At 37.8% G+C, this 13,851-nt stretch overlaps 1 protein-coding gene across 2 annotated transcripts in view; it reads right to left on the reverse strand.

Annotated features, from left to right (window-relative positions):
• Positions 1-13,517, reverse strand: part of ANO3 (anoctamin 3) — a 167,304-nt gene extending 153,787 nt beyond the window's left edge. Inside the window, exon 1 of one of the 2 annotated variants that reach the window (XM_085223884.1) lies at positions 13,021-13,517. In XM_085223884.1, coding sequence (XP_085080010.1) covers positions 13,021-13,174 — 154 coding nt within the window. In that variant the 5' untranslated portion in view covers positions 13,175-13,517. The remainder of the gene's footprint in view (positions 1-13,020) is intronic. The other variant, XM_085223885.1, reaches the window with a different exon arrangement.
• Positions 13,518-13,851: the final 334 nt, after the last annotated feature.

The following is a 13,851-nucleotide window of genomic DNA, read 5'->3' on the forward strand; positions in this document are numbered from 1 at the left end:
TATGGCTGCCTAAGTATTAAGTCAACCAGCTTTCAACTATTTTCCAGCTGAGCCACCCCCTCACCGAAATGAAGACTTTTTTTTAAAATGAATCATTTTTAAAATAAATTACATCAATGACTACTTTTCTTGTCAAACCAGACATGTTGCAAAAGGCTGGTAAAAAAAGAAAAATCATTAAAACTTGGTATTGTCCAGAAGGTATTTTTGCAAATCTTTGTTTCTTGTGTGGGCTAGAATTGCAAAGGCATTTTAAACAACAGAAGTTGTAACGAACCACAGATTCAATTAACATTCACTGCTGGTGCCCTCCTTGAAAACTGCAATTTCTAACCAGTTATCTTTCTTAAAAACCTATAAACTATTTTTCTTAGAGCTTTTAAATATTTTTTGAAGAAAATATTCTAGGCAGCAAACACCAATACTCTGCCTTTAAAGAACGTTACTTTCACTATCTGCTTTCATAGAACAAAAATTTTCATGAGAAGTAGTCAAACTTTGATAACTATGTTAACAACTCCTTCTGCTACACTTTGTGACTATTTTTATTACACACATCAGAATGTTGATATAGGATGTTAGTACAAGCACGTGCTACAAGAGCATGATCAAGTTAAGTCTCACCATCAGATGTTCTTGCTTATTTAGTCTCTCATTTAAAGACCAAGTTTTGATGATTAGTTCCTGACCAACTCTGTAAGGTTCGTCTTTTTTGTGGCTGTTGGAATCAAAGTTTCAGGACAGAATAACCAATAAAGGAATTTAAATTTCAAGATGCAATACATCTGTAGTACACTATTGAAGTAAAACTATTAGCTGCTGGAAGCTTTCAAGCATTAACTGATATTCTAAATAAAACAGGTGCAATTTCAACTTACATCATATCCTTATGTTGTGCTGCAACAACCCAAAGCCAACAGTGCAGAAAGCAGGCTTTCTCAAACAAGCAGCCACAGAGCCAGTGCTGGTGTGTGCCAGTGCAGAGGCAGAAACAAAGAGCTGGTGCAGCCAGGCTGCTCAATAACCTTTTCATCTTTCAGATACGCAGTGCTGTGCAAAAAAGAAGCACAACAGCTTTAGACAGTGCCAAGCACTGTGTTATGAGCAAAGTACTATGCAGAATGTGTGCACATAACTGTGAATTCAGGAGAAAAAAAAAAAAGTCGTCTTTTGAGATGAAAAAGAAGCAGAAGCTTTGTTATTTAACTACTAATCTGGTGTGTTCCCACAGGTATTCAAGCAACATTTTAAGGCTGCTTCTTCCTGCTGTCAGCAACCAAGCTAAGAAAACTTCTGCCCTGAAATGGCAAAAAAAAAAAAAAAGGAGGAGGCCCCATAACATTTTTCAACTTGTGGCATTATCATCAGAAGTACTTTGGGAGGGCAGCTTGAACAAAGCTCACAAGCCAACTTGCAATGTGTGGTGGCTTCACGTTTGTAACGTTCATCAGTTTTTGTTATATGCCTTGCTTTGAAATATCTTTTGAAATGGTGAGAGGGACCCTTTGTACATACGGCTATATTGCTTGCTGTAATAAATCCAGAGCCACAATTGCACCCACACCTGTCCTTCACAAACTCATTGCATGCACTGCAAGGAACAAAGGATTGCTGACAAGTGCCAAGTGCTTGCCTTCCCTATCTGTTCTCAAAGGCAATATGTAAATGTATGCACCACAACTTGTTCCAGGTTTTAACAACACCTCAAATCACCACATAAAATGCCTCAAAAGCACATTGTCACAAGCTAGGAACATCCAAAAGATTTCTTGCTTCTCTCCCCTCATCTTTTTAGGAGGAAAGGCTCAGCCATCTTTGCACTCTAGGCTCTTAGAAATTAATTTCTGCAAACCTATCTGCAAGTATTCTTCCTTCTCCCTCCCTTCCCCCAAAATCAATTTTCATTTCTATAACAAGAGTCAAAACCTTCCTTTGAAACTCACTTCATCACTTCCTTTACAAATGACTAAAGTTGCTATTTTTTTTTTTTTTAACAGAAAGATTAGTGCTTAAAGGATAGGAGTATCAGTAAATGACTATTACACAAAGATTTTCCCTTATGAAGGTGGAACTTTTGAGTTCTCTGTTTTTATTTCCCTAAGTCGCTTCTCACAAGTGATTCACCTTTACAGTTCAGACAATTTTTATGCTCACAGTTGAACTTCATTCTGATTATTCTACAGGAATTAAAATTCTGCACGTTTGTATTATAACTTCAAAATAAATCCCTCCATTTTAAGCAAACAGGTGTAATTCTGTGAACCATCAGCCTTACATGAGGCAGAACAACTTCCCCATCCTTAACGTGCCACTTTTGAATATGACAGATAAAGAGAGGAAATGCTTATTACTAGTGAAGTCAAAAAGGCATTGTAACTCCAATTCTGGCCTTCTTTTTGTACTTGACAGACTATGTCCCAATTCCTTGTTTATTTTTGCCATTATGCAAAGAAGGCACCGGTACCTTAGAAATATCTTTGCTGTCTAGCATTAGAAGGTATTGGACACCTTATTCTTACTGAAGAATATCCATTAAACTTTATAAGAAGTACCCAGTGGATAATAAAGTTTTAGAACAGTAGAAAATATACTCGTGTGTGCAGATCTTTAAAATTAAAACCCACAAACAGCTGTACAAAATTTAGGTCTCATCAGCTACTTCATGGTATTGGGAAAATGAGTTGGGACCTCTTTTTTTCAGAAATGCTAAGTGGTCCCATTTCCATTCAAAATCAGGAAGAGGTTAAACGGTGGGATTATTATTATTGCTGAGTATCCACAGTTTTCCAAAAATTGCCAAAGAAAATATCCCTTGGTACTAAAGGCGTTTAAAGCTACATAGGTAGCAGATCTTTTATGGCTGAATAGATATATTAAGAATATAATTTCATAGAGCTTTAAAAATGAGGCAATAAGTGTGAAGAAGAGACCATAAAAACATGGAAAAAAAAAATAAGGTACAGTTAAGCATTTGATTTCAAGGAAGGAACTAAACATGGATGCTTGAAGCATGTGATATATTTGGAAAAGTTGTGACTCCAAAACTGAGAGGTATAAAGGAACAAGTGACGGAACGAATGCTAAAAAAAAAAAACAACACCCAGATATGGAATGTGCAAGTTCACAAACAAGATGAAATACAAAATGCTGACAGAAAGATGAATGAGGATACCTTTTTGCAAAGGTCAAGAAAAGGTTGGGAATCTGAGTAGAGGGGAAGTTCCAGGTGCTATATGTTGAATAGATCAAAAAGGAGAAGAGAACACGCTCAGACCACGAAGAAGAATGAGAGAGAAAGAGAGAAACAGGGGTATGGAAATGAGAAATATGAACTACAGAGAAGAGAGTCAAAATCAGTTGTGAGGCTTTTCAGCGCCAATCATAAGATCATTTTCAAAGGCTGGAACCAGCCTCAAGACTTCTTTCACCTCATTTTACCACACTTATCTGGCTAAAAGCAGTGGTTTGGGAAATTCTATTTCGAGTGACTAAACTCTGTATTTGTGAATCTGACAACTCATTTTCTTAAGCTTGGTGCCATCCCTCCTGCAGGACTTCAGCACTGCTAATTCTGATCAAGTGGTAGGATATCCTCAAGGAGGGACTGGAAACACAGAAACAGGATACCAAACGTGTGGACTGTTGACATAGGCAGGGAAATTCCTATAAGCTCTATCAAGGACAGAATAGCTAACAATTCCCCACAGAGATCCCTGTCAAGGAAAGAAAATCAGAAGGAAATAAAGATTAAGAAACAGAGTTTCCTGAAAATGGAAGTAGTACTTTTCAATTTAGGTCCACTGTAACACTACAAAGGGAAAGCAGGGGAAACAAATTGTATTAAAGATTTGAGGCTGACATTGGGTCTAAAAATGGGATAACTATCTGTACACCACTATTTCTTTCCCAATGTGACTGAACATTCCAGTAACACATCCTGTGTGAAAAGTGTGCTAATGACAGAACTGTGTTCTTCCAGAAATAAAGGAAAATAATATCAAAGAACATTTGTTACACGATTCAGTTAAAATCAGAGAACAAGGCCAAATCCCTCTCAAGAACAAGATGCAACATTTGAAATAAGCTTCCCCTGTCTAAGTTTTGAGGATCCTTGACATTTGAAGATTTATGTCCTCCTCGGGCTTTCATAAACAAATGAAAAAGGCACAAAATACACACAGACGCACAGAAAGTTCCCTAATCCTGAATGACTCTATCTTTTGTCTTTTTAACAGAAAGAAAGAAAATATCAGTGCTACCCAGAATATGCTTGCTATTTTTACTACTCTTCGTTCCTGAAATGTAACACTAAGTTTAGTCAACAGGAAGGAGAAGGGACCATCAGCATCTCATACCACAAAGCCACAATAGCCAGCACAAATGTTACAGCAAAAGTACGCTCTCTGCTTCAATGCTCAGTTTGTTTTCTCAGACACAGCTTCTAGAGTCTGTGCATTTTTTCAAATTAGATAAAATAACAGAAAACACAGATGAATGTAATTATATTCTTGATTAACATCAAGTTGAATACATCAGGTACTGCATTTCCAAAAATAACTGGCATGAATCCCGTGTCAAAATACCATGGAATAGAAAGGACCCTTTTTTCTTGTCGAGGCTCACAGTCCAAGGGACTCTATTCATTAAGTTTGTCTCTAAAGCTGCATTAATGGAATTTGCCTTTGTGAGAATACTGGGAGAGAAGCCATGCAGACCTCATATATCTCACTCCTGAGCAAAATAGAATCTGACAACTGGAATCTTGAGCATAAATCTGAAACAGCAACACAGGATTCTGATGGCTGTTCACTTAAATGGCCCATCAGAACCCACGTTCAGCAGCACAAGGCTGAAGTGAAGAAGAGATTCAGTAAACAAATGACCACTGCAGACTCCTGGAGTACTATATAGTCTTCCAGAATTTAAAACTTTTGAATGTAGGGAGATTGGAGCAGCTTTGGAATGTCAACATCAAAATGTCTGGAACATAAACAGCAGAGATCTTCAAAGATGAACTGAGAAAAACTTTGCAGAATAGTCTCCAGGTTGTCTTAATGACTTCAGGGAATTCTGGTATTTAGACACTTATCCATGGCTAGACAGGGAAAGCAGAAGTGTGTTTTAACCTCTTATTCACAGTCCCAGTGCCATGCCCAGTGTGATACCTGCAAGAAAACTTCGTATCCGTAATGACTGAATAATAATTTCAGCTGTTATTCCTTTTCCTTGAAGGAAAAGACTGGGAAAAAAAAAGGTGAGAAAAAGAGGATTTTTAAGCAACTACTAGAAAGCATACAGACAATAAACTCCAAAAAGCTTGCTGATAAAGATGAGAATTTTCTTCCTAAAAAAAGTATGAGAAAATTATTCATTTCTAATTATGCAAGAAGGTACTGAGGAAATTAGTTTGCATCCTAGAGCTTAGGTAGGACTTACCAAGCTCATTGATAATGCACATCATTATGTTCTTCAGAATCACATCAGCAAAACAGTATTTTACTGCCTTTCTTGTTAATAACTTTCTAAATGTAAGCAACTGAGTACAACGTGTCTTCACAAATTATACCACGTAATAGAGCAAAATAAAAGAACAGAAGGAAAATAAGGAAGGCCCTGACTTGAAGAATTTCTGATACATAATCTAATTTAAGATGTACTGGAGTGCAATCTCTTTAGATTTTGATGTTGAACAGAAGGCATTTATTTTAAAAACAGTCACCTTAAACGTTCATTTAAAACATTAAAACAAAAACCTGGAGCTAATTATTTTTATAACATATACATAACTTAAGAGATTTGGCACAATTGCACTGGCTCAAGAGATTCGTGTAGACTTAAGCAACACTCCTCCATTTCTATCCCAAAATTGGAAGCATAAATATGATAGAAATCTAAATAATTACTAATGCTTCTGCATATGCAAACACAACTCTTAATGTTACAATCTCTGTTTAGTATTTTACCAGAAAAGAGTGGATTTTAGTGAAAAAGAATTTGGCTATGTACTCTCAGAAAAGTACACTCGTCTCTTCCAGCACCACTCAAAACTCTATTTAAAACATTCTGTTGCCTACACAGATAACTGCGTGTAACTATCTCTCCCATAATGTCGTTTCTAAGTATTACTAAACAAGTGTTTTCAGAAAGCTTATATATATTTTTTTTAAATCAGATTAGCTGTGAGTATAGTAAAAGACATGAAGTAGTAGAAAGATCAAGTGAAATTTCTGTACATTTGGGATGGCGTAACAGAAAACCAGTTGTAAGTTGCTTTAAGACAAAGTAAGAAACTGAAACTAATTCTAAACAAAAGCATTTTGACTATGTACAGACATCATCTGTCATCTCACTTCACCCTGTCTAGACGTTGCTGTCACATTTCATAGTAAACAGCATTCAAATACTGAAGACAAGCATACCCTACATTGCCAGAGTAGTGCCCTTCTTTACATACCATCGACACATCCTCTTTACGTATAACACTCAAGAACTTCAGGCTTAGTCTTTAAAAATTAGGGCCACAAGAAGACATTTGTCATTCTAATAGCACATGGAAACATTTTCAGACTTCAGTTTTTAAGACCTTATACACCTCAGTGACTTCCCATCTGTGTTTTCATCTTGCATACTGTAGCATGCTGGACACCTGTTTCTCAACAAAGTCATTACTTAAAGGGGAAAATTAAGCATATAGCCTTACTTCTGCTAACAAGTATTCCATTGCTATAGTCAGCTTTTGCAGCTGTGAGATACAGATTGGTACAAGAAGATTGCTCAGGCTTGACTGTTACTCCCCTTTTTTTTTTTTTAACCTTTGTTATTGAGTTTAGAGTAATGTCTTGTAAATATTGACTTCATCTTTCAAACAATGAAAAGTTTTAGTAGTTTCTACGAGGGCAGCTTTCTTTATGTAGACATGCTACTATTACTACTGAATTTGGAAAATAGGACAAGTATTTTTACTCAAGAGTTCCAACTTCAAACTGAAAGTAAATATCTCATTAGGGGAAGGAAGAGCACAGAAGAGAAATGATGCCCCTGAGAGAAATTAAGTTTATCCAGCTTAGTTTACATTTATTTTAGCTATGTGAAGATCACAATCATGACTCAGAGGGGCAGAGGTGAATGCCTTTGTACACTCGACCTCTGTGTGATCTCCCCATTGCTCATTAGCTACAGGCTTATTTTGTATGTTATAAACAAACCTTTTGGCACAGAGGACTGTGGTAAAGAGAACTGTCTTCCAGGTGCACATCTAGTACATCTTTAGGATGAGTAGCAGAAAAGATGGATACTTGTAAGTTCTACTGAGGATGTACTTTATAACCTCACTTCAAGTGAGCACATGGACCGTTTTTTTCCCGTTTTTTCTCTAATTGCAGTCACTGTACAAGAGGGCCATTTCTCTTGGGAAATAACAGCACGTTATTTAGTAACAAGGACATAAGAAGTTCTGCCTCCAAGGCACAGTGAGAATTCAAGATAATGTTGGGAAGGGTGGATAATTATTCTGCTGGCCATCAGAAATAATGGGATGCATGTTGCTACACTACAGCTAGGAAACTAATAACCCACAGAGCTTCTGTACTCCTGAATTCCTTGTTTCTTGGTGGCTTTCAGCTAAGTGCTGGCTGGCTATGGAACAAGTTCAAGGGTCATTTCTCAATATTGGCCTTCCACTGTTGGTCTGACAAGATCTCAGTTCCTTCTTGAAATGAAGGAAAACCATATACCCTGATCTTTTGGTGGACAGCAGGATAAGAAGAAAAATACAGAGAAATAGTACCTAAGCTTTGTGCAATTATTACTAATAACAATAAAACTAACAACTGATGATTTGTTCGTTTCACATGGACATTTAAATAGTTTCAAAAAGTGGGCTGGTGTAGGTGTTTTGAGCTTCGATTCTGCATTGCACTGCAGCTACATCCAGAAAGTATTTCAAGATAGTGACCTTCAATTGCATTGTAACTATTAGACACAGTGTTCTGTATATGGTGTCTGCTCTCTTGGTTTTACTATGTAATCCTACAGTGAGTCATTGAGGCAAGTAAGTGGTGTGGTCGAGGTGATTTATGCAAAAGGCTCTGGTTTATCAGTTCTATTTATCAGTTCTCCAGACACTACAATGCAAACCAAGCACTTTCCAAAACATAAATAAAGGGAATGAAAAAAATCTCATTCAGAAACCACCTTCTAAATTTCAGGAATAGGAGACAGTGGTTTAGCAGAGTTTCACTAAGGATCTCTCTGAAGTTTCAGCAAAGACAGCCATCTATTAAAGCAAGGGGTGCAGAGGCTTAGGGAGAAAGTTCACAAGGCTTTGCAATAAAGAGGAATCTGGAGATTTAGGATTTTTCACCCTGTAAAATTCTTGTTAGTGATTTCCATTCCATTAAAAGAAATGCTCCATTCAGAGACAATCATCCACCAATTTGCATTATAGTTTCAGCTGATATCAGAAAGAAGTGAGAAGCTGTCTAGGCGGGTTACCAAAAGAGATGGCAGCAAGCATTCAGTTCAGTCTGTTGCTGCCTCTTAGAAGCATCTTAGAAAGGAAAAGTGAGACATAACTATAGGGAAGTTGAATAATTCCCCACTGCTTTTCCAGCTCTCAGTAGTTTTTTAGCTCTTAAACTTTGCTAAAACTGTTGTTACAACATATAAGCACCTAGTACATGGACACAAAAATATGAACTAAAGACCTGAAAGCATTTACTCAGTTGTAGCATCTGTCCAATAACTCCCTTTTTCCTTTCTTTAAGCTCCTTGTTAGCCCAGCTGTGATTTTCTCGTGCCATCTGAATTATCCAGAGAATTATGCAAGAATGCGTTCTTTATTTTTCAAGTGTAACCCTTTTAAGGCTGAGTTCAATAACTAGTTTTGATCCTTTTATATCTGCATAAAGCATCTGGGATATTCGTAACAAAAAAAGCAAACTACTAGTAAAAAATAGCTTCCGAAAAAATAAGATATTTTCCTCTGGAAAATGACTTTCACATCTCTTCCTAAAAAAGCTGTTTGGTAGAAGAGATCACAAGAAAGGCAGAAAAATATCTTTCCCTAGCTGTTAATCTTTTTTCTTTCTTCCCAAAGATTTGTCAGAACTTGTTTGAAGATTTCTCTGTACTTGCAGTATTAAAGTCACCTGATGAACACATCTAATTTCAGGACTGTCCAAATGCTATACTCACACCCAGCCACTGCCAGTTATGGTATACTAAGACTCCATTTATGGTGTTTTTTTTTTTGTAACTAAAATAAGTGACAAAGCTACCTTCAGAAATGTACTAGAATATCTGTGGAGAAATGTTTGAATGTGTTTTTTTTTCTTAGAATCAGAAGAGGAGATAAAGGCCATGTAGGTTGGATGTTCCAGGATAACGAGAGATGAGACAGGACATCATCTATCAGTGATAAGTTCTGAGTCTGTGCAAATATTTACAGCTGGAATATTCAGAATAGTTTTGCTTCTTGCGAGAAGTCTGAAGAGTGAATAAACCAGGTCCTGGAAGAAGTTATGTCATGGCAAATGCAAAAGCTCATACCCCATGTTCCTGTATCTCAAATAGCATTCATTTGCCATTGAAGACGACAAACTGCTGCAGCTACAACACTAACATTCACATTATCATGTATTGAAGTAGAATTCTACACAGGATAGACAGCATTTAAATAAATTTTTTAAAAAAAGCTTCATTTCTTTCCCAAGACTGTTTGACATCTTTAAAAACCATCGACCCACATCATCATCTTCTGTGCCTCCAAGTATCACTGCTCCATTCCAATGCTCACCCAGAGTCCAGCTGTCCTGAGTGCCATGGGAACCAACACTGGTCATTCATTTACAGAATGCCCCATGAATAAAACAAGGTCAGCCACGTGTTTCAAGATTTCTTCTTTTGAAACTGTCTAATATTACACTGCAAGTGATCGACCCCCAAATATTTCTACAGTGCCCTGCACGGAAAAAACAGGGCACACAGAAGAGTAGTTTAACAGTGTTGTAGTTTATATTCTAGTGCATTACTTGCTGCAGTGTATTCTGACACACTTACAGACCCCAAATAAAAGGCATTAGGATTAGTACTGACATCAGTATTAAAGACTGATCTATGTGCAGTAAGTCAAGTTTCTTCATAACATTTCCTATCTAAGAAGAAATAGGAAAGTAATTTAGCATTTATATCCCATTACTACAACTTTAGTTAAAAAAGGAACAAGATGATGTTAATGTTTTCATGCCCCAGTAACTCTGAATAGACATCAGGTCTCCTAATGACATTTCCATTTCCCATTCATAGAACATCATACTATTTCAGGATACCACTTAACATTGCCAGAGCATTCACTTCTCTGCATCTGCACTGTTGAGCATTATGTTCAGAATTAAACCCTCAGTACTACAGGAAAATGCTTTCTTGAGTGACAATATCTGTATACTGAAATCTGTTTTGTAAACAAAATAATCTTAGAGAAGCATGATAAATCATAATGAGAAGTTCTTAAACACAAATATGAACAGCAGAAAAGGGCATCATTCCAATCCTTTTTCTAGGTTTACACTGAGTTCTGATGTTTTCATAGCTCTTTCATTTGCTTATGAAACACGACTGCTTGAAAAACAGCCCGTTCTTGAAGAAACAGGATCAATCAAAAAAATAAACAAACAGTTTTTATCAGTGGCTATGATCGAGTAAGTAGAAGTTCCTTCTAGGAAGTGACATTTGGGAGCCCAGCAGGACCCTGTTTCATTCAGATTTCAGCTAAGCCAGTGCAAGAACGAAAGCTACAAACAGCTTGCCTACTTCAAACACTAAAAAGTAAAAGAAGAAAAACAGAAGTCAGGCTGCATTTGCTTAAAATCACCATTCATAAAAGTACCCATCTTTATCTGATTCTTCCTATGCAAAAACAAAAAAAAATTACCCATAACTCAAAGATAATCAATAGCTCTGTTCCTGGTTGCAACATAAGTATTTGCAAAATTATTATTATTTTTTTTTCCCCAAAAAAGAAAACATTTCCAAAAGGAAGATTCCCACAAGGAGATTTTATTTTATTTTATTTTTTTCCAGTCTCTCCTGCAGAACTTAATGATGTAGTTTCACAAGCAGTATGCTGCTCAGGTTGGAATTTCATTTTACAATTGATTGATGGGATAGACTACAGCAGATTACTTGGGCATTTAGTGGAAGTAGCTAAGTACATCACTTAGCACAAGCATAAGTCACTAGACAGCTTCTTTGGAATAGGAGTGGTAACCTTCAAATTATGTTACAACACCCCAGGGAACAGACAGACGCATGATTCCTGAGCTTGCAAAGATATGCCAAGCTTCCAGAAGTTGTTTTCCAAGTATATAAGATTTATTGAAGGCTTTACAAGAATTTTTTTTTTTAAATATCTATTAGGAAAAGCATAAGACAGTCATTGTTCTAGCAAGAGAATAGATATGACATCCCAACCACCTACCCATTTTCTTATGTAAAAACTGAATTATAAGAACTGTTCCAAAAGTTTGTCACAGATTTCAAAATGTTTGTTGAAGACATCAATTATTTAAACAGTCATTTACTTCAGCAGAGCATAAGTTGCAATCTTTGACTGCAAATTGTTCTGTCACAAGATAAAGCATTGCTTATGTGCAAGATACTGTTCATTTTTCTTGCTTGCCCTTTGTTCCAGTGATCATAAACAAATGAAAACACAATAAAACTCAGAATATCCTATGGGAACTGTTCAAGTCACAATATATGATGTTGTCCCACGAGCAATCAGAGTAGCCATTCTTAAAGGTATTTGCTAAATTTACAACCATCCACTACTTTAAGGAAGTTTTAAGGAAATAAGTGAGATTGCACTAGTCAGCCACAGTAACATTAGCAAATCCAAGGCAACTACATACAGTATTGTCATGGTTTCATGATTTTTCATTATCGGTATTCCACATCATAACATCATGCAATGTACTGGGGGTTTGACTGCTGATGCTCAAGTTCCGGGTGCCTGTCCAGCGGAGAAGAGCAGCTACGTTTCCCCAGGGGGCTTTGCGGTCAGCGAGGAGATATAACTCCCGGCAAGGTCACCTGATGCTCTCTTCTCTGCCTGCGCTGCTTCGCTTGCGCTTCTCTGCCTGCGCTGCTTCGCTTGCGCTTCTCTGCCTGCGCTTCTCGCCTGCGCTTCTCTGCCTGCGCTTCTCATCTCAGCGTTGTGGTAAGGCCGATCCACCATCAATTTCACATTCTCTCTCCTTATAAAATTCTGTTGATACCATATTTAGTAAATTACTTTGTTTTACCTCAGATTGTTGCCACTGTTTTCAATTATTTCGGGGTCCCTTATTTTCTTTTTTTTCCGGGGGCGCGGATCCGCGGATCCCTCCGCCCTTCTAGTCACGGAACCGGGCCGAACCAGCCCGTAAACCGTTGACAAGTATGTTTCCATGTCTGATAGCTCAGGGAAGTTCAAGGTGCTCGTTCAGCTGGCATTTTGGAGCATCTCCTCTTGCTATCACTACTCCAGCCTATGTTAACACCTACCACAAAGCAAAAGCTACAAACAAATTGCACTGGTCATGAAAGAGCATTGCAACAGACCCAGTTCCCTCTTTACAAACCCTGATGTGATGAAAAATCTCAGAGGAAAGAAGAGGGCAAGGTGTTAAGCACTAGCAGGCACAGCTTGTATCTACACCTTGCCTGTGTCATGCCAGTGCAGCTGCTGGGACTGCCCTAACTTCAGAGCCACAATATCTCACACAGACAGTTCACCATCCAGATGGTGAAAAACTAACAGTCTCTTCAGCTCTCACTAGAGTGCTCAGAAGACTCTGAAAATATTATTAAAGAATCAGCTGTAAGTTATTCTCTTCACTGGCAAGGAAAATGACTTTGGCTTGCCTACACATGACAGCAAAGCCTTTCCTGCGTTCTCAGTCTTACACTTGACCCACAACACGTTATATGAGTAAATAGACACAGAGCTTAAGGAAACAGTTGATATAAATGCAGGCTTACCAGCTGGTGCAGAATGGGAGCAGTGAAGTTGAAACCCACAATACTCGGCACAGAACTCACTCAATTTGCCTTCCTTAAAATCTGGCTTGGAATCCTTTTTGCTCTCACTCTCATCCGAAGAAAGTTTATCCAGTTCAATTATCACAGCTGACATTGCAAGACAGTCTCAGCGTAACCCAAAATTAAAACAAAGCTCAATTAAAGAAACCACCTTAAGTTCAGTTTTTCCAAGCTTGCAGTCTGGGGAAAAAAATAACTTCCTATGGTAAAAATAATAGTGCAAAGTGCTTTTAACTCTCTTATCTGAGGAACCGTATTTTCACGAAGCTGCTCTTCCAGCTCTGCAGCATTTGCTAAGCATTGCAGCTCTTCTCTAAGGTGGATAACTAGTTTCAAAAGTTCTTCTGTTCTTGGAGTAACAGCAATATTACAGCATTTCTGCAGAACTCGTACAAAAATAGAAAGGGTAAGTGGAGACATCTGTAACTCCACGAATTTCTGGACTAACTTTAAGAGCCTGACTCCCATCTCGCTCCCCACTGGTCCAGTTGGGAGGGGCTAAGCCATACCAATGAAAACAAGTGCAGCTGCCTGGGGAAGTTCCTCTGGCCACACTTGGGTTTCCCTGGTGCTTGCTGAGGTCTCGATCTGGGATGTGTGGCAAGCTACGTGCACACAGTTACACCACGCCTTGAAAACAGTCCTCTGTTCCATATTTTAGAGCCTTGGATTATTTTTTTCCTAAAGAAACCACTTTTAGTGGTGTAAGGAAACTGGTCCGCATCCTTGAAACACTTGATTTTTGCTGTTTTTTGTTGTTTTCTTTTTTTC

This window comes from Meleagris gallopavo, chromosome 5, assembly GCF_905368555.1.
Source record: "Meleagris gallopavo chromosome 5, MGAL_WU_HG_1.1, whole genome shotgun sequence".
Taxonomy (NCBI): Eukaryota; Metazoa; Chordata; class Aves; order Galliformes; family Phasianidae; genus Meleagris; species Meleagris gallopavo.